Genomic DNA, 23,946 nt, shown 5'->3' with positions numbered 1-23,946 from the left:
CCATAACTCACTCTACTTCTGACTCACTCCATCTTTTCCCTACCCCGAATTTAAAAAAATAATCTTGTTAATCAGGTAGTGTCAGAAAACATTGGCAAGCTAGAAAAAGCTCCTACCCACTTTTGAAACTGTATTTCATAGGTCTTGGTAACCAGCCCACCTATTAGTTGTGTAGCTTTAGAGACTTGCTTCATTGCCCCCAATTCAGAGAGCCATTTTGTTATATTTTTAGCATGTGTAGCCTTGAATGACCAATGATTTAGGTATTGTAACCTGGAGTAGAATATGAGAGACGTGTTAAGACCTTGATTGACTATGCCTAGACTCCCATTCTATCTGTAGAAAGGAAACTCTCTTCCTAAATTCACATTCACAATTGTGGGTCTAGGATACCTTGACCCATTGATCTATAGGTTGATATCTATGTACTTCATTAAGCTGTATGCAAAATTTTCTGTGAATGCATTTTGTATGTACAAACACTGTCATTTTAATCCCCTCATAAGCACCTTTGAATGAGACTGTATAGTTCAGTGTTTAAAAGCACAGGCAAGTCTCCTCTCAGCTGCTCACCTGATTGTCACCTTGGCCGTGTTACTTAACCATCAGTGTCTCAATTTTCTCATCTTTAAGATAGGGATAATATTAGTACTTAACGCAGACAGCAGTTATGGGGGATAAATGTTTGTCAAAGCAAGCTCTCAGTTCTTGTTATTTTCACACTCAGCCCTTGCTTTTGAAGATTCTCTTTCTCTCTCTTTTTTTTACAAATGAGAAGCCAAGTTTTTGACCTTTCAAGGTGTATTTCACATGTTTTTGAGAGTCAACAACAATAGGACTATCCATGTTATTTCAGTGACACCTTTTCTGAAGTGACCATTTATCTCTCAGGAATTGCATGGTGACAATTCATCCATCTTATGTAGGTTTTGGAGCAGCCCAAAGTATTAATGACTTTAGGTCTCTCCTCACCTGTGCCAGTTCAAGGCTTATGACTTTGAGGTGAAAGGCTCTGTAAACCATTAGCAATCACCAGCCTTGCAAGCCATTTATTTCTCTTTGGGACATATTTATTAGGCTATATGTACTGTGTAATTGAAGCAGGCCTCTCTGTAGCTGTAAAGCTGTACAACTATATTCTTAATCTTCTTAACAAAATGCCAACTGACATAGTATTGGGAACTACTTATTCCAGACATCTGAAGTGCATCCATCTCTCTAAATTATGATGCCCATGATATTTCATAATGACCATTATTAGGTCCCCAAAGGAAAGAATGTCTTCATCTTTTTGGAGACATTGGGTCTGATGCTCTTGTTCTTGGCAGCTGGTATCATATTTGCATTGAAAAATTATACCACAGGGTTGATGATGGTATTTGGCCAGAGGAAGTAGCAAAAATCAAACATGTCTAAACGAGAACTATTTTTCATTTTGTTTTATGGATTCAGTTTTGTAATATATAGTGCTTGTAAGGTCGTTCAGTGAGAATGTACTCTAGTTTAAACTTGGCCTTGAGTTTATGCTGGCACACTGATTTGGCTTAAAAAAAAGGTCATCTTCATTATTCAATCAAGCGTCAATCACAGTGTCTTGCTCCCATCCCCTCGACCCCATGATTGAGTGGTGGGCCTCCTTCAGTGTTCAGCTCATCCCTTCTGCCCCCTTCCTCACATTGGATTAGCTTTCTTTTCTCCTGCTCCCAAGAACAACAGTGCTTCCTTCTGTCATGGCACTTAGCACTGGACCACACTGAATTATAACTGTTGCTTTGCCTCTTTCTCTTTTAAGACGGACTATAAACTCGTCCAGGTCAGGGCCATGTCTGATTTACCTTTATCTCTCCAGTAATGCTTCACTAAGCATGTGGCAGAGCTCAATAAATCTTGTATGGATGAATAGTCACATGACTGGTTCCTTTGCATGATTCAGATCTTAGCTCAAATACTGTCTCTTCAAGAAAGACGTGCTTTGCCACCCAGTAGCAAGTAGCCGTGCATCCCAGCACAGCCTGTTCCATTATCCAGCTGCATTTTCATCACTGAAGTTAGTACTCTGAAATTATTTGCTAAGTTGTTTATTCTCTGCTGCCCCACAGAATGTGAGCACTGTGAAAACGGGCCCTTGTAGGTCTTGTTCATTGCTTTATTTCACGCCAGCTCCTGGTACTTCATAACCCTCAGCACAGTTTGGTTAAATGAGTGAGTGAATTTTCCCTGTTTTCCTTCTTGCCCTCAGTGGAAAAAGTTAGGGCTGGCTGTACCTTCCTTTTTTGGTTTTCTGGACTGTCTTAGCATTTTATCAGTAAGGTGAGGGCGGTTTAAATTTATTTCGTGGTTTATATATTCTGTATTAAATAAAACAAACAAAAAACTGGCTGGCAGAGAATGATGCAGATGACTTTCTTTAGAAGGGTTACTGGCCATTAATGTTAATTGTTTAGAGCCACTGGTTTGCAGTCAAATACTCGCCAATTCCGTGTTGCTGAGGAAATCACAGATTTTCTCACTCTGTCTTTCCCGCACCCTCCACATCTGTAACTCATCCATCTCTTAGTATTCTGATTCATCATGATACTAATCCCCCCTCCCCAATAAAAGCGTTACCTACCAGGCTCATTATCTTTTAATGCAGCAGCCTTTTTGCTGATAAATGTTAGTATTCTGGTGTGTTCTTTAATGCAGTTTCTCTCATCAAACTTTTTTTAGATGTGCTCTTTAAATCTTCCTAAGAAAGATGAAGGAGAAACAAGCAATGAAACTTTTCTGGTTCCTTCTCATTGTCCCTACTCTCAGATACAATATTTTATACATGCTGTCCTTTTTTAAAGGCACAAACTTAGCTGAAGTGAGCCTTGCCCTAGGAATTGTGTCTGACACCAGAGCCCTGTGTTTGGACAAGGGTGATTTAACCTGAGGATCATAGGCCCCAATAGAAGGGGCTTCTCGAGGTCACTGGCCAAGGTTTCAGAGACTCCTTGAAATAATATGCAAAGTTGTGTGCTTTCCTGCAGCTTTCCTTGAGAGAGGTTCTAACAGCTTTTTAATCCCATTTTCAATCAAGGCCATGGCCCAGTAATTTAGTAGCACGACACTTGAGTAGAAATGGCAGTCATTGAGCCGAGAGAGCTAGAACAAACTCCAGTTCTTTCTTTCTTTTTTTTTTTTTTGTGAGGAAGATCAGCCCTGAGCTAACATCCATGCTAATCCTCCTCTTTTTTTTGCTGAGAAAGACTGGCTCTGAGCTAACATCCACTGCCAATCCTCCTTTTTTTCCCCAAAGCCCCAGTAGATAGTTGTATGCCATAGCTGCACATCCTTCTAGTTGCTGTATGTGGGATGCAACCTCAGCATGGCCGGAGAAGCGGTGCATCGGTGCGCGCCCGGGATCTGAACCCGGGCCGCCAGTAGCGGAGCGGGCGCACTTAACCGCTAAGCCACGGGTCCGGCCCTCCAGTTATTTCTTAATCAAGCACTGCACTAAAGCCAATAAGTATATAGCATTGGTCAAGCCCACGCAATACGGCTGCAGTAATGCTTAGCTGTTTATGATTATAGGTGTATTATATGTAAAACCTAGAAAACTTGGAAAATACTGAAAATAAGAATATCAATCACCTATTAATCCTAGCATTCAGAAACAATATTTTAATGCATTTCCTTCTAGTCTTTGGGTGTATGGTGTGTGTGTGTCATATATACATATATCTATTTTTTAACAATGAGCTTATATTCTGTGTACAGTTATTATTCTGCTATTCATGTCTTGTATCATTTCCATTTTCCCTCACATGGTCTCGATGAACTACCTGACTGTCTCTCTTTCTCTCTCTAAATATATATAACAGTTCCCTGCTCCTTGCACATTGAAATACCTGATTCAGCACTAGTACAATTTTTAATGCAACATTTTGCTTTGCAAAACTCTAAAGAATCCCATGTGTTCAAGTGTTCCCATGTTTTATTGTTTTCATTAAAATGCTCAAATCTAGAGACCAAGTGCAAAGGGGAATGAATATCACAATGAAAAAAAGGGAAATCGATGGCATAATAGATTTTTGTTATTTGAAGATCCACTTTGCATATGACAGTGACTTTAGGATTCACCCCTTCAAAGCCGTTTGCATGATTTTTCTTGATTCTTTCAGTTAGTAAGGTTGGTTGACATTCTCACTTCCTTTAAACCTAGAGGAAATTTGGTCCAGGGATGTCCAGTCTTTTGCCTAGCAACTCAAGTTTTGTTCAACTCATGCCAAAATGGTAGTGCTTGGCTTCTGTTTGGCTTCCCCTGGTAGCCCGACTGAGCTATCCAAGTCTTCCCTGTTTCCGTGTAGTCAGTAGAACAAACACAAGTCTTAATCTCAACAGAGCGCTTAAAGAAACTCTATATGTATACATTCACTTTGGGAAAAAGTAAGCAGCTCTTGGAGGATGTAGAGGTTAGTGATGCCCTAGAGATTTAAAAGTGCAATAAAGTGTTCTGAAATTTGCTACTTAAAAAGGCAGTATAGACTTTGGTTTATTATGGTATCTGTGTGTATATGTATGTGTCTGTTCATAAATAAATAAAGCTTTTCTTTTTGTAGAAGAAACTAAAATAGGTAATAAAGCCATCCACCATCCCCTGAGCCAAAGAACACACTGTTTTGGTGTATAACGTTCTAGTCCTTGTTTCCAAATGCATATTTATTGTTATATTTTCACTTTTTTTATATAAATTTTTGTGTACAGCCATTATGAAATTTCACCAAGAATAACATTTGCCATTTAGTTCTATGAGAACATGTTGAGTAGCATAGTTTATGGCCTTGAATGTTTAAAAGGAAAGAGATTCCTCCTCCTCGTGTTAGTTGGTCAGCCCAAGACCCTAGCAGAGAACTTGCCATTTGTTTTCTCCAAAGGGACACCTTTTTTATTGGGAACTATAAGAATTCAGGTCCCAAGCTTTTCTCACTTCTCTAGATCACACTTAGACTCACACTTTGAATGCACACTTCCCTGTAAAAGTTTTCTGAGATCCTTTGAAGTAGCATTCGCCACCTTCTAGGCACTAAGAGCAGATGATGCCATCCATGGACTCTTTCTTCTGCGTCTTCTCAAAGTTGCCCTTCCTCTCCCTGAAGGGAATAGATGAGCTGATTAAGACAGGTGCTGTTTCTGCCCATATGCCTCATATGTAATATGTGACACGGTTTATACAACACAAACTTCCTGCTGCCACTGAGAGCACAAAGTGTGTATTTGTCCTAAGGAAAACCACTGGCGTGCAGTGAAGTGTGGGATCATGTTGCTTTCTGACACCCATCTAGTATGGATGGCCTTGCAGTCAACGTTAGCTAGATAAGAGCCACATCCTATGATTTCTAGATCCTGGAGAACTCTGCCAAACAGTGACCTTTTTTTGAGTGTTTTCCATGAAGTCTCCCTGGTCTTTTCAATACATCTGAATAGTTTTGGCTAAAATAAATTATAAATTGTAATCAGGAGTTTTGTTCTAGCATTCATCTTCATTAGATTTTAAGATTTAATGACTATATGGACCTAAAGCAAATCTTTGATTTCTTTTTTAAAAAGCAGTGGATTCTCTGGATTTTTTATTTTTTAAATACTAATTTGTGGCCACTTTTGGCTCCTGTAGAAGGTGTGGCTTTATAAAAAGAAGGTTTTCAGCGACTTGCTAGCAAAGAGGAACAAATCTCTTTTTAAATTAAAAGAAGTTTTTATTTGTTGTAAAATAAAATTTCTTGTGTCAGTTGAGCTGAGATCTTTTGGAATGTTCCATGGACTGCTTCCTCAGAGGAGACAGGCTGTAACTGATTACCCTAATATGCTTTAGACTGGTTGGTTTTGTACAATTAATGGAAAGGCCATTAGTTAATTAATGTTTATTTTTAAATTAATATTTTTGTTGCCTCAGCAAGATGTGAATATGGTATTCTTGAAAAAGAATTCTAGATTAAGGCTAAAATCTGCTTAAATGGGTCCCTCTGATCCCTGCCCCTCCTTGTCCCACCGGAAATATCCCAGTTATCACTCTGATGTGGACAGTCATGGAAGGCAGATGCCATGCATGTGTTTGAGTGTGTTGAACACCCATCTCCTCCTGTACCTGCCATTCTGCAGCGTGTGGTTTTCATTCAACGTTATGTTTTGGAGATCATCCACGGTGTTACCCAAAGAGATAGCTCATTCCTTTCAACCTCTGCAGACTGCTTTATAGGTTGGCTGTCCCACAGTTTATTAAGAACTTCCAGTCATTTCGAGGTTTCCTTTATACCAACAGTGCTACAGTGAGCATTCTTGTACATGCACCTTTGAACGTGTGTGCAAATGTTTCTTATGCTAGGGAATGAAGAGTGCCCTTTATTTTATATGTGAAAATCTTACAAGACAGGGAATTTAAGATGGTCAGAGGCTTATAAATGATTAGCAGAGTGTAGATTGAAGCCATTTTTTTTTACTCCTCTTCTGCCTAGTTGGGGATTCTTTACAAATTTTTGTAGAGGGTCATTGGGATCCTGGGTAAAGTCAAGTCTAATAAAAACTAACTACAGTGAAACGTTGCTTATTCCAATTAACTAAAAGGTCAGTCTGAATTAGGGAAAAATCTGAATTTAAAGATGTAATGTTATACAATGACCCACACTAATGTATACAGTGACCCACACTAATATAACTTGATAAAATTCCTTAAGGGAATCACATTAATGAACAAATAAAAGCATTTAATAATTGTTTTTGAAAATAATGACGTATCTAAATTGCTCAACACAGTTATTCTCATCCATAGGTAAGATATTTCCCCTACAATATTTTTTATATTTTAACATGCTTAGCAAATGATTTTCCCTAGTTACAATAAGATAACCAAAACCACTTCCTTTCTGAATGGTGTAAATTGGCACAGGAAGGTGAAAAGGGTGGACATTTGAGGGCCTGCTCTGTGCCAGGTACAAGGCTTTTAAACATTTTGTCTATTTAATTATAACAATCTTGTGAAATGAGGCTAATTATCTCCGTTTCATAAATTGAGAAACTGAGGCATAGAGGGCTCTAAAGCAACTCGCTAAATGTTGCCTGAGTCTGCCGGACTTAAATGAGTAGTACTCTTTCTACTATATTAAAGTTTCCTTAAATGTGGTCCTCAGACCTGCGCATCAGAATGAATATCTGTTCATACTACAGATTCCTGGGCCCCTGAGGGTGAGGCCCAGGGATTCTGCATTTTTAACAAGCTGCCAAGTGCTCCTTCTGCACTCTGAAGTCTGAGAGCCACTCTGCCACTCTGCAGTGACCTCATTCTGGAGATCGGATGAGCTCTGCCAGTAGAGTGCCCCTGACGCCTTTGAGGACGAGTCATCCCCATCACGGCTCCCTTGCAGTGGGCACCTCAGCAGTGCACCTCTGGGTGGCTTCCTCCTACTCACCCACTTCCACGGCCTCGTGTTACTTGCGCTGAACTTAGCATGGCTCATGGTTTGACAAGTCCCTTCCAAAAGAGTTGAAATCATCACACTAATATAGGGATCATTTTCTAAAAATGGTTGAAGTTTTCGGTGCAAAGTCATCAGCTCCTGAGTGTATCTTTTGTGCCTAATACAGATGGAATTTTCATTTTGCATTCTAACTTTTGCTCAAATCAAAAATTTAAAAAATTGAAAATGAGAGGGCACCTTACACAAGCGATTACTTCTGAAATACCAATATGTGATTTTATTTTCCAGGCTAGCCATCCTTTGCCATGCTCCCCTGGTGGTAGATTTCCCATAAGCCTGCCCTTAATTGCTGCTGACTTTCCTAGAAGTGAGGAGATCAGAAGTCCCTTCCAGCTCTCACCCTCCCACTAAGGACAGGGTTTGGAAGAGCCAGCCAGGTTCAGTGACCACCTTTGTCTCCTCTGCTTTTCTCTTTCTCCATTATTGTGTTTTTCTCTCAGCTCTGTGAAATTTCTTTTTCACTCCCAAACGACCTGTTCTCCCCGTGAGGGGCTAGTCCCAGCTCAAGTCCAAGCTGAATAGTGTATTTGGATGACTGACAGGTATCGAGAGGGGTGCTGATGATCCAGAGGGGGTCCTAGACCAACTTGGATTTGTGTTTTGTGCTGGCAAAAGAGCGTCTGTCTTTGGGTGTTCGGCTCATGCAAATAAAGAAGGCATTTCCCCTTCTGAAAGGCAGAGGAAGAAAAAAAGAAAGAGAAGACCAAAAAAAGGAAAAAATTTTAATTTTAATCATGTACTCCTCTGAAACTAAATATACACCCCTTCCTCTGTCATGATTGGTCCGCTTCAATTGACAAGTGGATCGGGCGGAAAGGAAATATCCTGGACTTAATTGCAAGTTAAGTCTCTCTTAATCCAGAAGAGCATTTGAGATTCTGTCCAAGTGTTCAATTTCCCAGGGCGCTGAGGTCTGTGAATTTCTTTTCCCAGCCTCCAGGCTGCTGCAGTACAAGTCAGCATAGCTAATGCAGATAGATCTCCTGCCTCTTGCTCTCCTCCTCCCTCTGCTTTGATTCGATATGAACAGCCTGGTAACTCCGATGCGGGGGGAGAAATCTGACATAACTCTGCAGATGGCTAGGTTGCCATGAAACACCTGGGGATTATTCTTTAAGGAAAAGGTAACATTTATATGCTAATGATTTCTTCCCCCCTCCCCTCCTTGTTGCATTTTTTCCAGGGCTGCCTGTTCCCAAGAAGAGCCCAAAGTCGGTAAGGACTTGTCTGTTACTTAGTGCTTGTTTGGGGGGAGGGGGTCTGGGGGTGGGAGGGCACGCTGTCTAGCTTGACTCCACTAAATGTGTTTTACAGTGGATGGGGGAGACAGGAACCGGGGCTCCTTATATTAAGTTCTGGGGATCTGTTTGGTATAGAAGGTATTTGGGTTTGTCTTGAACTGTCTAGTGATTTGTGGACAGGCTGCAGGGGCCAGGATAAAGAATGCATGATTGGAATTTTCTCTGTATAAATGCATCACAACTCTCCTTCAAATGGATGAGTTTCTCTGATGTTTTAACTTGATACAAATGCCAGTGTTTCCTTTGGGAGGAGGAAAAGAAAAAAAGAGAAAAGCTCCACCTGCTTCCTGAGTATGGTTGCTCTCAACTGGAACTGGAAACTGGTGTTTCCAGCCATTCACATGGGTGGATTCTCTCCCTGAGCGTTCTTGTCCACTGGATGATGAATTATTAACAAAATTAAAAAGGCTGTGGGTTTAAGGAAGAATGGCTCTGTCGTGTATATATGCCGTGTGTATATGTCTCACATGGAACGACGTTCACTGCCCCAGCCCTGGGAATAAGACATTTCCTTGCTGTGGAAATGTCCGTTGTTGTTTTGCTAGCTTTAGCAGCATTATGCTGCAGGTATAGGATTCTTTAAAAAAAAAGAAAATCAATGTTTCGCTGTCCTTTCTACTCTGGTTTCCCTGAAGATGCATTACCTAGTTGACATGTTAGCTAATAGCTTGGAGGCTGTAGTGTTTTGCTTGGTGGTTTGAGCTTCTGCTCCTGGGGCATTGACAACAAATTAAAATGCTACTTAAAGACTCAAAATCTGGAACTCCGATGCCTGTGAAATTGATCCGGGTGGAAGAGGCTTCCCAATTCATTAACATTAGGATAAAGAGGGGTACTTCCATGTGGCTTAGAATAGTTAGGGGAGGGAAAATGTACAGCTTTCTGCCATCCGGGAGAGGAGAAGCTTTAAAACTTTGCAGCTCACGGTGCTGCGGCTGAATTCCTTCCACCTGTCTCCAAGCCTGGCGGTGAGAGGCAGAAGTTGATTAAGATGAGAGAGGGAGCCTCCTGCATTCTTAAGCCCCACTCCAGAGCTCTCCAAAGAGAAAATCTGCAATAATTGATGGGATTCCAATGGCATAGTGCCGTGGTGATTGGAACATGTGACCTTAGGGCTCCTTCCTTGTCAGTTTCTGTTAAGATCCAGGCAGAAAAGTGCTGGTCGGAGCTCATGTTGGAACCACAGAGATGCTAAAGCCTGTGTGTGTGTGTGTGTTCGTTCTCACATACATGCACGTGTGTCTCCCCATCCCTGGGTCATAGTCAGAAACCTATTCAGCCTTCAGAAAAATAGAAGCAAATCTGGGAGATGTGTCACGTGAGCCTTGAATTAGAGCCATCCTTTTTTCTACCCTACCCCCAGCCATGCTCCATGATGTGTGGACTTATTTTACACACTCCACGTGGAATGGAGTCTTGACAAGGAGCATACTGGGGGAGAGAGAGCAGTTGTGCACAGGCAGCATGACATCAGGTAGCAAGGTGTCGTTTTTTGTTTTGCATCCCATTTAAACTTCCTATGCAAGAGGATTTTTGGAGATTCATTTGCATCTCTTCTTCCCCAAAGTGTTTTGGAATTCGCTGCTGAACTCAAAGGGTATCAAACAGATAGAGAGCCTGCATTCACCAAGTCAGTTAAGAGAATCCCCTATGACAGTTTATTTTTGTAGAAGCCATGTCATTAGCAAGCAGCAAGCCAATTACTCAGGCTACATTCCTAGGAAAAAAGCTCTCTTAACTGCTTTGCCCACAGTCTGCTGGCTCTTAATTACCACAAGCTAAGAGACTGATGTGTTGCTGGGTTAGAAAAGAATGAGCCCCCAGCTTGGGGCTGGCCCTGCCCTGATTTCTGTGCCAGGACAGGGATGATGGTTTTCACAGCATTGTTGGCAGACTCTGACAGCTGCTGTACAAAATTTGGGGGATATGAGCCAACGTCTGCCGTTGCCAGTAGAGCTTTGCTAACATCTGTGATCAGCGGGAGCTCTGTACAGGTGTGTTGAAAGCTGTTTCCCTTTCCCAGTTTGAATGTTGATGACGTCCTGCCAAAGAGACAGATGATTATGGGATTTTTCTGGTGGGGTCGGAGGGAATCCAGGGGGAAGCTGGGCGTCATGGCTCCAGAAGGCCAATTCACATAATGACAGCCAGGGTCAGCTATGCAGGCTACGTAATGAAATGCACGCTGGTTGTGCCTGGCCTGTGATACGCTAAGATTTACTATTAGCTCTGGGATTATACTCTCTTTACCAAAGACCATGGTTTTTCTTTTTTCCTAGAGGCTCCTGACATTGTTGGCTTGCTCATGTGACTGACAGCTTCCCTTCGCCCTCATACCTTTTTTTAAAAAAAAAGTCTTCAATAATTAAGTAGTTGGGTTTTTATTAGAACAGAAGGACTTATCTTTGTGATCTTGTTTCCCCTCTGGGATAGCCTCTATAGCTTACTTTTAATAAGCAATTTATCCTACTAGATTTAGTTTAAATGTTGAATATATAGTTTATATACTCCTTGGGGACAATGGCAGTGTTTTAATGAAATTTTATTAATTTAATACCTGGACATCCATAACATCAGGGATTTCTCTGCCAAATGGCGGAGACAAAAATAAGACATATTTGCTGTCAGGTTTTAGACCTCACTGGGAAAGTGATTCTGTGGCCCAGTTTAATCATCCTGACTGGACACTTATTTAACCGAGACTCTCAATCTAAATCACATATAAGGATTTTGTATGTGAGAATTTAAAACTCTGAATATCATACCAAAGCCTGAATTTCAAGTCAGTATTCTCCTGTGTTTTCTCACTAGTTCATTTCCCAACTGTGCTTTCCCTTTCTCCCTTCCTTTATCTGTCCATCTGTCCTTTTATCCATCCATCATCTATCCATTCATCCATCTGTACATTCATCTTTTATACACTCATCCATTCATCTCTCCATCCATCCATCCATTTATTCAGCAAACTAGTATTGAGAACCTACTAAATGTCAGGTTTGGTGTGAGGTACTGGAAATACCATAATAAATAAGATGGTCACAGCACCTTCCTGGAGCTTATAAACAAGCAATTTATTGATTGCTCCTTTGACAAAAAGGATTCATTGTCACAAATCACCAAAAATTTTTATGCATTCGTTCCATCAGCAAGTATTTATTGCGTATCTCTATGTGCCAGACCCAGTGTCAGTATATAATAAGAACTAAAACAAAAAACATTCCTGTCCTCATGGAACTAGGAAGAGACAAAAAATAACCACAAAAACAGGCAGATGTATACAGACCCTCCTCGTGGGGCTTAAAGTCTGATGAACATGTGCTTCCAAAAGTTAACAAAGCAGAAATATAATACAACACCAAGAACACGTGTAATGAAAATTATACAGCTCTTCATTGCAGTAACTTAAGGTAAGTAGTCAGCAAAGCCGTAAAGAAGACCCAAGATTGAGTTAGGCGCTATGATTGAGCTATGGAATCTTTCCGAGTTCCCCAGCAGCCTGAGCAACTTGGGAAACCACATTATTTACTTAGCTGTTACTGTTAGATCAAAGAAAGCATACCATGTTAACTAAAGAGACAAAATTTTTTATTAATTAATTTAATTAATTAACAAAAAGTTACTAAAAAACTTCTCCCAAGTTTTCATACAGAGGACACTGAGTGGGGGGCAAGACAGTCTCTTCAACAACCTTTTTGTAGCAAACTTAGCAAGCTAAAAGGTAGCAGTAGTGACAGCTTGCTGTTCCATTGTCCTCTGTTCCTTTGACCTGGAAAGGGTGCTAAAGACATTGCTGACAATTAGTCATTAAGAGATATGAGGGAGAGATCTTAGATAATGTGCACAGTGAGTGACCCCAGTCTGAAAACTCTAGTTTTATGTACCCTGTCTCTTACTCAAACTCTCCTGGTTATCTCATCGCCTCTTTTCTTTCTTTTCCCCATGCCACTTGTCCAACAATCAGGGCAGTAATACAACCCATCAAAGCTCCTACAGGCTACAAGGAGAAGCAGTGAGAGTAGTAGATTGGAAGAGGATGGGTCATGCTAGCAATATCCTTGCCTCTCACCTCTCACAGCAACTCAACCCTCAACCCTTTGGAGCCTTAGAAAATAGACTTTGCTGTTATATTAGATTTCTTTGAAACATTCAGCATGAACCAAACTCATTTTCATATCCAATCGATACCTTCCTTTTCTTCTCCATTAACTCCTCTCGCCTGCCTTTTTGGAAGAAATCATTTCACTTAGACCCATAAATGATAAAAGAAAGAAACAAACAGAAGGATCATCCTCTGCTTTACCCTGTATTTCAGTCTCTGATTTCCACATAACCTTTAATGACATTGGCCTAATATCTCATCAGCACTTGGAGTTTTTCCTGTTGTCCATGTAAATCGCTGCAGTGGCCTTCAGTCTTGGCAGATAAGTGAACTGTAAATAATTTTGCTTTAAAATGGATCAATTTGTCATTTTTAAGCCACATAAATTCTTTTCATCATTTAAATTCCTAAGTGCTGTCTGTATTCATTTGCTCTTCCGAGTAAATATTTTCAGCTCACTTTATAAGTATCTCCATTTGAAATCATTCTGTGAAATACTGATGAGCTGATTTATTTTCCTGTTTCCATTTATAAAAACCAATGCATCTTCCCTATTTCCCTGGCCTGTCGGTAGTAAGGGAATCATTTTTTCTAGGGAGGTGGGTACATGACACAAGTTCACGGCTAGTGTGTGGCTAAGGACTTCTATGGAGTTTTCAAGACTGCGCCCATTTCTTTTTTCCTAGTTGACTCTGATTTGATATTCAGAAATAAAAATTTTAATTCAAAAATACCAGCATAGTAGCAACAGCTGGCATTGGAAATATCCATCTCAATATGTGGTTCCCCTTTCCAGCCGGTTGCTCAAGCTAGAGAACTGGGAGGTGTATATCCATGTTTCTTTCTTTTTTTGTTCTTTTATTTACTTATTTATTATTTTTTTTTAAATTTTTTGTTTATTGCAGTAACATTGGTTTAGAACATTGTATAAATTTCAGGTGTACATCATTATACTTCTATTTCTGCATGGATTACATCATGTTCTCATGTTCACCACCCAAATACTAATTACAATCCATCACCACACACATGTGCCTAATTATCCCTTTTGCTCTCCTCTCTCCCCTCTTCCCCTCTGGTAACCACCAATCCAATCTCTGTCTCTATGTGTTTGTTTGTTGTTATTATCTACTACTTAATGAGTGAGATCATACGGTATTTGACCTTCTCCCTCTTATTTCACTTTGCATAATACTCTCAATGTCCATCCATGTTGTCACAAATGGCTGGATTTCATCGTTTCTTATGGCTGAGTAGTATTTCATTGTGTATATATACCTATATCCATGTTTCTAAGATCTCCTCCTCCTCCTCTCCCCCATTCAGTCTGTCAGCAGTGCCTATTGATTCTGGCACCAAAATGCCTTTTGACTTTACTAGTCCCTCTCCTTCGTCACTACCACTCCCCTAGCATAAACCACCTTGGATCCCTCACATGGACTGCTCATTAGCCTCCTGACTAGCTCTCTGCTTTCTCTTCTATCCCCACCAATTCATTCTCCAGACCAAACTTTTTAGAAGTAAGTTGGCACCTGGCACATCCCTGCTTTAAATTCATTAATGGATTCCTCCTCCCCCAAACTAAGAATGAAACCCAGACTCCTTCAAGTAGCCCATGAGGCCCTTGTATTATTTGGTCTCCATGTTCATCTCAGACTGCCACGCTCCCTTGCTGGGCACACTAGCCTTTTTTCTGTCTTCAAACAGTCCAAGCTCATATTTGCTTTGAAGACTTAGCACAAGCTGCTTCCATTAATGGAGGGTTCTTGCAGAGGCCTCTCCTTATCACCTATCTAAAGGACATTGCAGTATGTTATCAATCTGTTGTGATTATTTGGTTAATATCCATCTATTCACATACATACATAGATGTACACCTAGATAGACAATCAGGTATAAATTCTAAGAGCTCAGGCACTATCTCTTTATTCCTTGTACATTGTACCCCTCAGAATCTGGCTCATAGTAGGTGAATAGTATGTGTCGATTGGATGAGTGAATAAATAGTTTACTCAAGAGAGCCTAGTCTGGGTATTCTGTCTTCAGTGTGCTAGGTATTTCCTCCATCCATGCTCTTAGTATGCATAGAGTTACTTGAACGGACTTGAAAGTATATCTTTAATGATAGATACTTACCTTTGGGCCAGTTTCTCACCTAGAAAAATGAGGCGAAATACAATCACATTAGATGCAAATCTGAGCTCTGACTAGTTCCGAAGTGAATTTGTTCTCATGACCCAGGTCTTCCGGGAGATAATCCAGACTGATGTAGAGGCTACAAGTTGACTTTAATTTGAGAAATATATAAACATGGCTTTTCTCCTGGACAATTTTGGGCTCTAACTAGATAAAAGACAATGTCATAGCTAGTTAGTGTATTCAGGAAAAATAAAAAGGCATATTTTGAACTTTTCCAAACACACAGAGAGCATAGCTTCCAAAAGCCCAGAGTGCCAACAATAACTTGAGAAGAAACATAAAGCAAGGTTAAACCTTATTGGGGGAGAATCCAAAAAGTTTCCAGGTTATTGTGTATTTAGCCCATTCATGTGGGTTAGAATATGCCATTTAGTGAGAGTTTAGTGGTGGCACAGTTTTTAGAGAACATTCTCAGGATGCTGCTTTACTTTTATTTTCCAAATTTAGGAACAAAGTTTAGGTGGCACTTAAAAGGGATGCAGAGGTGTAATCTGATAGACAGGCAGTTTTGCAAACTCATGCCAGATTGTATTTGTCATTTTGTGTTAAATTGGACCTAAATGAGTCATTTATTAGGGAGGTGAGAAAGGGTATTAAAATTTGAAAAATGGCCCAAGCCGCTTCCAGTAGACTTCGTTTGCACACTCTGGTTACAGCACAGCCGTCTCTTCAGTTAAACTCAAGATTTCCAGGTCCTCCCTGTGAGAGATTTGTTACACTGGGACAGCCATCAAAGGGTCTTAGAAACCCATGAGGTGACATGCAGAATCCGTGTGCATGCATTTGTGGGTACCTGCATAAAAGCACACGTGCATTCTCTGTAGGAGAAAGGTCCAGACCTTTTCTCAGACTCTCATTGGGGCAGGGTTGCCTGAAAGATATTTTCCTCCAGTTCAGGAAGAGGGAGTGAGTGGAAGAGGTTCAAGTTAGGTTCCCAGGGACTACAGACTCAGGAGAGGAACAAGAAGAGTGTGATGTCTCCTTCTGGTGATTCTGCCCTGCAGCTCACTCTGAATCCCAGTGAGGTTTTGTCAAGAATAGTCTCAACATGAAGGAGACTGGAGCTTCAAGGGTTAGAGACAGACTTTAACTGTGAAATGAATCTAGTGTCAATGGACTGACCCCACAATCTGGCATTTGCTACTCATTTGAGGAACCAAGAAAGCGTGGGCATTTGAAGAGAGGGAATACAACTCTCAGGGTAAACTCGGAGGTCCTTTATCTATTGTGAATTATTTGCTTTCATATTTAAAATATCTTTTCTGACCTTCCTGAGAGGAGAACAAAAACGAAACACTACCAAAGTGTAAAAATAGAAAATAACAGTTCTCATTAATTCTCCTTACCAAAGTTCATTGCAAAATGAGAAGAGCTTTAAAATTTGTCTTGATTATAAAAAGCATTCTCTATAAAAAATAGGCAATGCAATAAAGTATAAAAAGGGGAAAATCCACCCTGAATCCAACTTTTTTCTATTTATGCTAGTGTGTGTACACACCAGAATGAGCTGATGCACATGCTCGTTTATAATCCAGACCCTTGTAAAGACCACAGTGAAGAGAAAAACAAATTCCCCTGCACGTGTGAAAGAGAATGGGGATTGTGTCTGTCATTAGCATTTTCTGACTCTGAAGATCTTCAGCATGTCTCCAGGGGAAGCAAGAAGGCAGATATTGACCTTCTTGGGGCAGAAAGCAGATAGCTGGGCCTGAGAGCCGGCTTCACTGTTCGGGAGGACACTTGGAAATTGGCAGAAGCAGGTTCTATTCCAGGTCTTTGGAATGCTGATCCATTCAGGTCTGAGCTGAGCACTTTCTCCTCAAAAGGGAACAATGGTGACACAGGGTAATGGTGGTGCGTGTCCCTGCCCAAACATCAGTGTGTTTTCCTGGCATCTTCACCAGAGTTTGTTGTCCCCTTGAGTCTGAGTGAATTAAGCCTCTCATACAGTTTTACCAGCACCTCTTTGCTAGTCTAGAATATAGTCCTCAAATTTCTCCCACAGGTACACCAAGTATAATTTTAAATGTTCTGTCTTACCTTCATTAAATACATGCCCAATTTGCCTCAACTTTGAATCCTTGCCACAACCTATAGATCTGTAATCTCTGATAGTCAAGGGCAAATGAAGTTTTTGTCTTCCTTGGGCTTTCTTCATATACAATTTCAAAGCAAGGACTGGAAGGAGAGAGAGTAGAGGGACCTGAGATTTAAATGAAAGGGACCTTGGAAATTTCCATTGAGATGGGGAATGAAAGATGGTGGATACCTGAGAAGAGAGCAAGAAAGAACAGTTTCTGTAGGATTTTCTGTAGGATTGATCGTAAGACCAAGGGGAAGATTTTGATGCTGTAAAGAACTTCAGTGACCTGAAATGCCCTGGGTCAAAGATCTTATAAACTACTTAAAAAGCGTAAGCTATACGGGATCTGTAAGAGGATGGAGATGCCCCTTCCTGTCCCTCTACCCCTTTACGATGCTCTTAAGCAGATAAGTATAGGGACATAGCATCTATTTGTGAGAGGCAGGACTCCAGGATTTTTATTTTGAAAGGGGGAAACTAAGTGGGGTAACTGGGGAAACTGGAGTAACCTGGGCTTACCACAATCTTTTATTGGAGAAAATAAGAACTGAAACAATATTATATCCCACCCAATATTTTTTCTCCTGCTAGATTTTCTCTTCATTCAATCACCATTCAAACAAAGAGCATTTCATAAAATGGGAGGGTCTTTTGCTGAGCAGGCTTTAAGGAACAGAAACCTGCTTATTCTACTGAAATTTGAATGAAACTCTTTCCCTTTGAATACTACTTGCACTTTGGACAAGTTACAAATCTAACAAAGCTGACCCCCTGAAGTCAACCCATATATAAAGTTTGATCTTGGTTTTCAACGAAGAGTAGTGTCAGGAGATCAAGAGGTGAAATGTGATGCCTGCAAAATTGATTAGCTAAGAATTATGAAAGCTCTTCATATAATAGTTATTTATATACTTGTAAGTACAAGTGCACATATAATGCTAGGCATGATTTTTAAAAGATCTGATTCCTTTTTCTTATAATCTAGAAGAACTGATGGCAAACCCTTAGATAGGAGTTGAATATTTTATTATTGAAAGATGGAAGATGTGGAGTCCCAAGGAACATTTTTAGCCCTGATGATGTTTCTTCTGGATATTATAGCCTTATATTTAAACCTCATAGTATTTTGTGTCACCAAAAAATGAGGGTGTTAAACTGATACATCTTGTATCTCTCTCCTGAACTTCAAATTTATGTACCCAGTTGTTTATTGGACATCTCCAGTTGGATGTCTAATAGGCAGCTCAAATTTAAAAGCCCAGAACTAAACTCCTGAATCTTCTAACTGCACAGGCCCAAATAATTTTGCCTTTTATCTCTGCCATATCAGTAAATGGCTACTTCGGTCTTCCATTTGGATCAGGCCCAGACTTTGAAATCATCCTTGATTCCTTTCTCACACCTTCCATACAATGTATCAGCAAATCCTGTTGGCTCTACCATCAGGATATATCCAAAATCTGACCACTTCACTCCATCTCTAGCACAGTAGCCGGGTCCAAGCCGCCGTCATCTCTCACCGAGATAATTACAGCAGTCTCCTAATGTCTCCCCACTTCTACCCTGGCCCCAGGACCTTTTAAACCAACATCAACCAAAAAAATGAGGGTGTTAAACTGATAAATCTTGTGATAAACAAGCCCAGTGTCTTAGCCGAGAACCTATGATGAAAATTGGATTTGTTTTCTGCTACAGCCCAGAGAGCAGCATGGCTTGTGATTATGTCTTTCCATCTGGCCCGCCCCTCTCTCTGTCTGCCAGTCACCTGGGGATTTATCTGCATTCAGCATTAGCTGGAAAAAGGTGGAAGCCAAAATGTTGTTGATATATTTATGTATGTTTATGCAGAAGTGCTGAGCAAAGACAAGCGGATGGAAAACACCCTCTCAGAGAACCAATAATAATTTTCTCTTTTTGACCCTCTCACTCTCTTACTTTCAGCAACCACTGGAAAGAAAAGACAGCCAGAATAGTTCTCAGCACAGTGTCTCCAGCCACCGAAGCCTCCACACAGCATCCCCAAGCCACAGCACACAGGTGCTCCCCGAGTACCCACCTCCTGCAGAGGCCCCAGCTCCGGACCAAACCGACAGCTCTGGGCAGAAAAAACCAGATCCTTTTAAAATCTGGGCCCAGTCCAGGAGCATGTATGAAAACCGACGTGAGTAGCGTCCTGGCGCTTGTCTTCCTGAGACCCCTCCCCAGGGCTCCAACTTTCTCTTGAGGCTTATTGAAAGTAGATTTTCATTGTGTAAACTGCATAGAGGTAAATCAAGGTGAGAGGCGAAAGCTTCTCAGAGCAACTATAGAATCTGTTGGATATTCGTGGAGGCTCCATTATGACTTCAGTTTGGGGAGGGGGTAGATATAGATGGTCATCAGATAAAAGGCCTGGATAAAAATGGATTTATTTTTCCCTTCAGTTAAAAGAAGTGGCAGACAAGAGCTGCTGTCTCATTAATTCTTCCCCACTTGGAGGTTGTAGCATGCTCTTGTGAAACAGCTCTGGTATACAATGGAACATAAATATGTTTGGTTTGGATTGCATGAGTAATGAGAAGAAATTAAATGCTTTCTTAGTGGTCTCTTAGTTTTTAAGAATACTGGTAATTTTTTTTTTTTTTTTACAATTATCAGTCTTTCTAAATATTCCCCTTAAAAAGGAAAAAAAAACAGTGAGTGGTTAGTGCTTTAATTATTGATACTATGGTGAAATATGTTCTTTGGTTTTACCCATTAATATGAGCTAGTGATGGCATACGTCGTAAGTTTTTGGATCTTATAAACCAAATATTGCCTTCATGTTTAATCTTTTACTTTTTTTAAAGAAATGATTTCCAAACACTATTCACCATAAATAATAATCATTTATCTTACCATTACCAATGCAAGTTCCTAAAATACTTTAATCTTATGAGATGCAAATAGGCCGTTTTTTGGCTGTTGCTATTACTGATGTTTTCAATCATTAGTGTGATGGGTCAGGATGAAGCAACTTCATTTTCTCTTTTTGGTGAGGGATAGGAGAGAATGTTTAATGAGGGAAGAGGCCAAGTTTGGTGAAGGGCCTGATGAAAACTGGAAGAGAGAAGAGAATCATCTTGCCCATCCTCTTTGTCCCTGCCCCCCCTCAGCACAGGTTTCGTTTATAGACACAGCTGGGGTTCTCTCTCAGACAAAGCCCCCACGGAGAGTCATGGCACCGAGGTGGTGGGAGGTACTCCAGCCGCTCGCCCACCCACTCAGACTTGGCTATGAAGCATTTCCTCTGCTGGCTGAAGCAACTCCTCTGTGACCCAAACAAAACAGAGGAGTGAGGCCAGCGTCTCTGAGAAGGAAAGTTGGCCACACTACTGGGTGCAAGTTCAGAAGTTAGGAGGTGGGGGCCAAGTCTGGAGACTTGCTGAGTATCAAATTTTAGAAATCACTCAGGGGTCTCTCCACCCTTTTCCTCCTCAAGGGAGAGATATCATTGCCTTCTTACTATAACAGTGTGAGGAAGTAAACAGGCTGTTTTGGCTAAGGGTTCACTATACTGACAAAAGCCAGACAATTTGAGAAGGGAGTTATTTAGTCCCTGGACTAGAAAGACCTCAAGAGGATGCCTGACTCCAGGCCAAAGGAAATGAAGTTCCATCTGGAACAGCCCTCATAAGCAGTAGTTGCTAAGTATGAAGCTGGGGTCTCTTCTCACTGTGTCTTCTCACTAACTGTAGTGATCTCATTAAAGAAATGTCTTCCAAAGAGGAATATTTTCACCATCCCTTCACATTTCTCTCTAACCATGCAGCTCCTCCAATCAATGGCCCAACTTCAGAGCATGTTGAGATATTGCTTTATTGACTTGCCCCTGCTTTTCTCAATACAGTACACATTTATGACTGAGGTTCCCATGTAGGAATCTCTTTGTGATAAAATAAATCATGTTCTGAAGTGCTGGTGGGGGCATCACGGAGTGGCAGACAATTCTAATGCATCCATTTTATAGGGCCAGCCCTGGTGGTCTAGTGGTTAAGATTTGGTGCTCTCACTGCCGCCATCTGGGTTCATTTCCCAGTCAGGGAACCACGCCACCTGTCAGTCAGTTGTCATACTATGGCAGCTGCGTGTTGCTGTGATGCTGAAAGCTATGCCACCAGTATTTCAGATACCAGCAGAATCACCCATGGTGGACAGCGTTCAGCAGAGCTTCCAGACTAAGACAGACCAGGAAGAAGGAGCTGGCCACCCAATTCTGAAAAAACTGGCCGTGAAAACCCTTTGAATAGCAGCAAGGCATTGTCTGATAGAGCGCTGGAAGGTGAGAGGATGGCGCAAAAAGACCAGGCAGAGTTCCACTCTACCGTACGCGGGATCACTGGGAGTCAGGCTCGACAGCACTAACAACATTTAATAGGAGGCTCCAGCTCACATGCCACTTTTCACCTTGACGGAAGCAAAATTTCTTAAGAATTTTGTATTTAATAAAATTTTTTTAAAAAGTTTTCTCCAGGAAAAAAAAAAAAAGAAAAATAGATACTCTTGCCACAGCCAGCTGCTTATTTAAGCATCCAGATTGCTCAGGTGGCAGTCAGACTATTTGGGATGGGGCCAGTTTTGTGCCTTCACTTTCTTGAACATCTAAGGAATAGGATCTAGCAGCACAAATAAGAGTCAAGTTCTTGCTGGTTGGAGGCTTCGCAATTGAGTAATCGTAGCAACCTAATTGATGTTAAGATTCACATGGATTTCTTCCTCACTACTTCATGAGGATAATGATGAGACTTCCCCCCAATGGTAATTATTCAGTATGTGTCACGGATTTTCTTCTTTTCACAGTACTGACAAATGAACCTACATCAATCTTGTCTTTTAATCAGTATTTTGCTTTATCCCAGACCGGTTTCTGCCATTCCCTTAGGTTGTTTTTCACCTTGTCTGTTTGGGAAAAAAACCGAACATGTAGCCTTGTTAGAAGTGGTTCCCTACCCCTCCCCACAAGACATATTAAAATGAGCAAAGTATTCCAGGAAAATTGAAGTCAGCAATAACACCTTCATTGAACCATATTATTCCCTTTTTGTTTAGAAAATGTTTTTTCTTAATTTCATTTTATTGTGAAGAGCAGTGTGAAGATTAACACAATCTCTGATCAAATTCTTTCACATGGTCTAAATGCCATGCAAAATACCATATTCTTGGTAGGGCCATCTGTCAAAACAGCAGTGACAAAATGAATCCATCCGAATTGTAGATATGTTAATAAATTCCTTTGAAGGGCTTACATGTTTAATTAAAAACAAAGGCAAGCATGGAAGTCCCTTAAAAGCTATGTGGTCCCTTTTGTATTTTCTCTAGGTAACATGCAGTTGTTCACGTCTTTAAAAATGATGTTGATGCAATCTTATTAGTAAATGTTCAGGAAGACCAGGTAGTATCTACGATCAATGTTTACTACAAAAAAAGTCTAAAGCTTGTAGCTGAAACTTTTCCTGTTCACAAAATTCTTTGGAAAGAGAAAATGTCAAAGCTGTCATATTAACCAATGTTGTAAACCTCTCCTGCTCAGGAGAGACATGTTTACAAATTTGGAATTGGTGAAAGGGCTCCTTTATCACAGTGAGTTTAAGGAGCTTCATTGTACTTCTAGATTTTAAGAGCTGTTATGACAGTTCTTATTTGGTGTTTGTTCAGATCTTGTCCAGATCTGATGATTTCTGTCTCTAAATAAAAGACCATTCCAGTTGAACTGCCTAGAATTCATCTGAACAGGTATTAGCACAAGAATAAGTTCTATCAGAAACTTGAAACTCTTTTAAATAAATGCTATAGTGTGGCAGTGACAAAAGTATACTTAATTTTTTTCAAAAGGAAATAAGAGTTTCAACAAACCTAAAGTTCATGACATGATTAAAACAAGGTCATACAAGAGTGTGTACTTTAGGGTACAATTAAATATGAAGAGTCTAAGATGGTAATGGTAATTCTGTGAAATTCTCAAGGGTACAATTGTAAATTCTAGCTTTTTGACAAGACAAGCACAGTGAAAAAAAAACTATAGTTCTTTTAAAATCCACAGCAGCCATGACCTTTACTGTGAAAGCTTAACTGCACGTTCCTTATCAATCAAAACTAAATTAAAATGAACTAAAAGAAAGCACATACATTAAGCTTTGCAAAATTGTGAAATTAATATTCCAGCTATGTCACCTTCACCTGCATCGGGATTGAGCAAGGGTGAAAGAGAAAGAGAAATCAATTCCACGAATTTTGGAGAATGTCAGAGTAAGGATCCACTGAAAACTTTTTTCTCCATTATTATTCATCCTGTTTGATGTTCCCATTGCTCTGGGGGGCTGGGGAGAAACTCAGAAAGAGAAATGCCATGAACAGAAGTATTTTGGCGTTCTTGACCAAGCATAGACCAAAGACAAGATGAAATAGAAAGTGATAGGCATGTTTTTGCCAAGTCTAGAAATGTGTGTCTGTTGTAATGGAAACACCAAGAGTTTTCTCTGCAAACCTGGTGATTCCATTCTTCCTAATTTATCAAAAGAAGTCTTTTGACCGCTTTATTGAGTTGTCACTGGCATTATCAAAGGAGATTAACTGCTGAGATTGTCCCCCGTGCAAGGGCTTAAAAATAAAGAAAGCTAGACAAGATTTCCTTAGCTCTTTTTGATTTAGCTTCACTCAAAAAAAAAAAAGTGATATTAATAACCGAAAGATGGTTCTACCCTGCTGCCTCCTAAAATTTAGTTCTAATAAAATCTGTCTGAAATAAGAAAG

The 23,946-nt window shown here is 40.4% G+C and overlaps 1 protein-coding gene across 20 annotated transcripts in view; it reads left to right on the top strand.

The window, feature by feature from the left end:
• Nucleotides 1-23,946, top strand: part of MAGI1 (membrane associated guanylate kinase, WW and PDZ domain containing 1) — a 623,132-nt gene that overhangs the window by 569,682 nt on the left and 29,504 nt on the right. For 18 of the 20 annotated variants that reach the window (XM_087431290.1, XM_014793604.2, XM_014793572.2 and 15 more), the window contains 3 exons: nucleotides 8,680-8,711; nucleotides 19,120-19,339; nucleotides 23,359-23,442. In XM_087431290.1, coding sequence (XP_087287416.1) covers nucleotides 8,680-8,711; nucleotides 19,120-19,339; nucleotides 23,359-23,442 — 336 coding nt within the window. The remainder of the gene's footprint in view (nucleotides 1-8,679; nucleotides 8,712-19,119; nucleotides 19,340-23,358; nucleotides 23,443-23,946) is intronic. The other 2 variants (XM_004419897.3, XM_014793575.2) reach the window with 1 other exon arrangement.

Source organism: Ceratotherium simum, chromosome 5 (genome assembly GCF_057802395.1).
Source record: "Ceratotherium simum simum isolate JZ-2026a chromosome 5, ASM5780239v1, whole genome shotgun sequence".
NCBI lineage: Eukaryota > Metazoa > Chordata > Mammalia > Perissodactyla > Rhinocerotidae > Ceratotherium > Ceratotherium simum.
The sequence above is the reverse complement of the archived record's forward strand: the minus strand, read 5'-3'. Positions and strand labels throughout refer to the sequence as shown.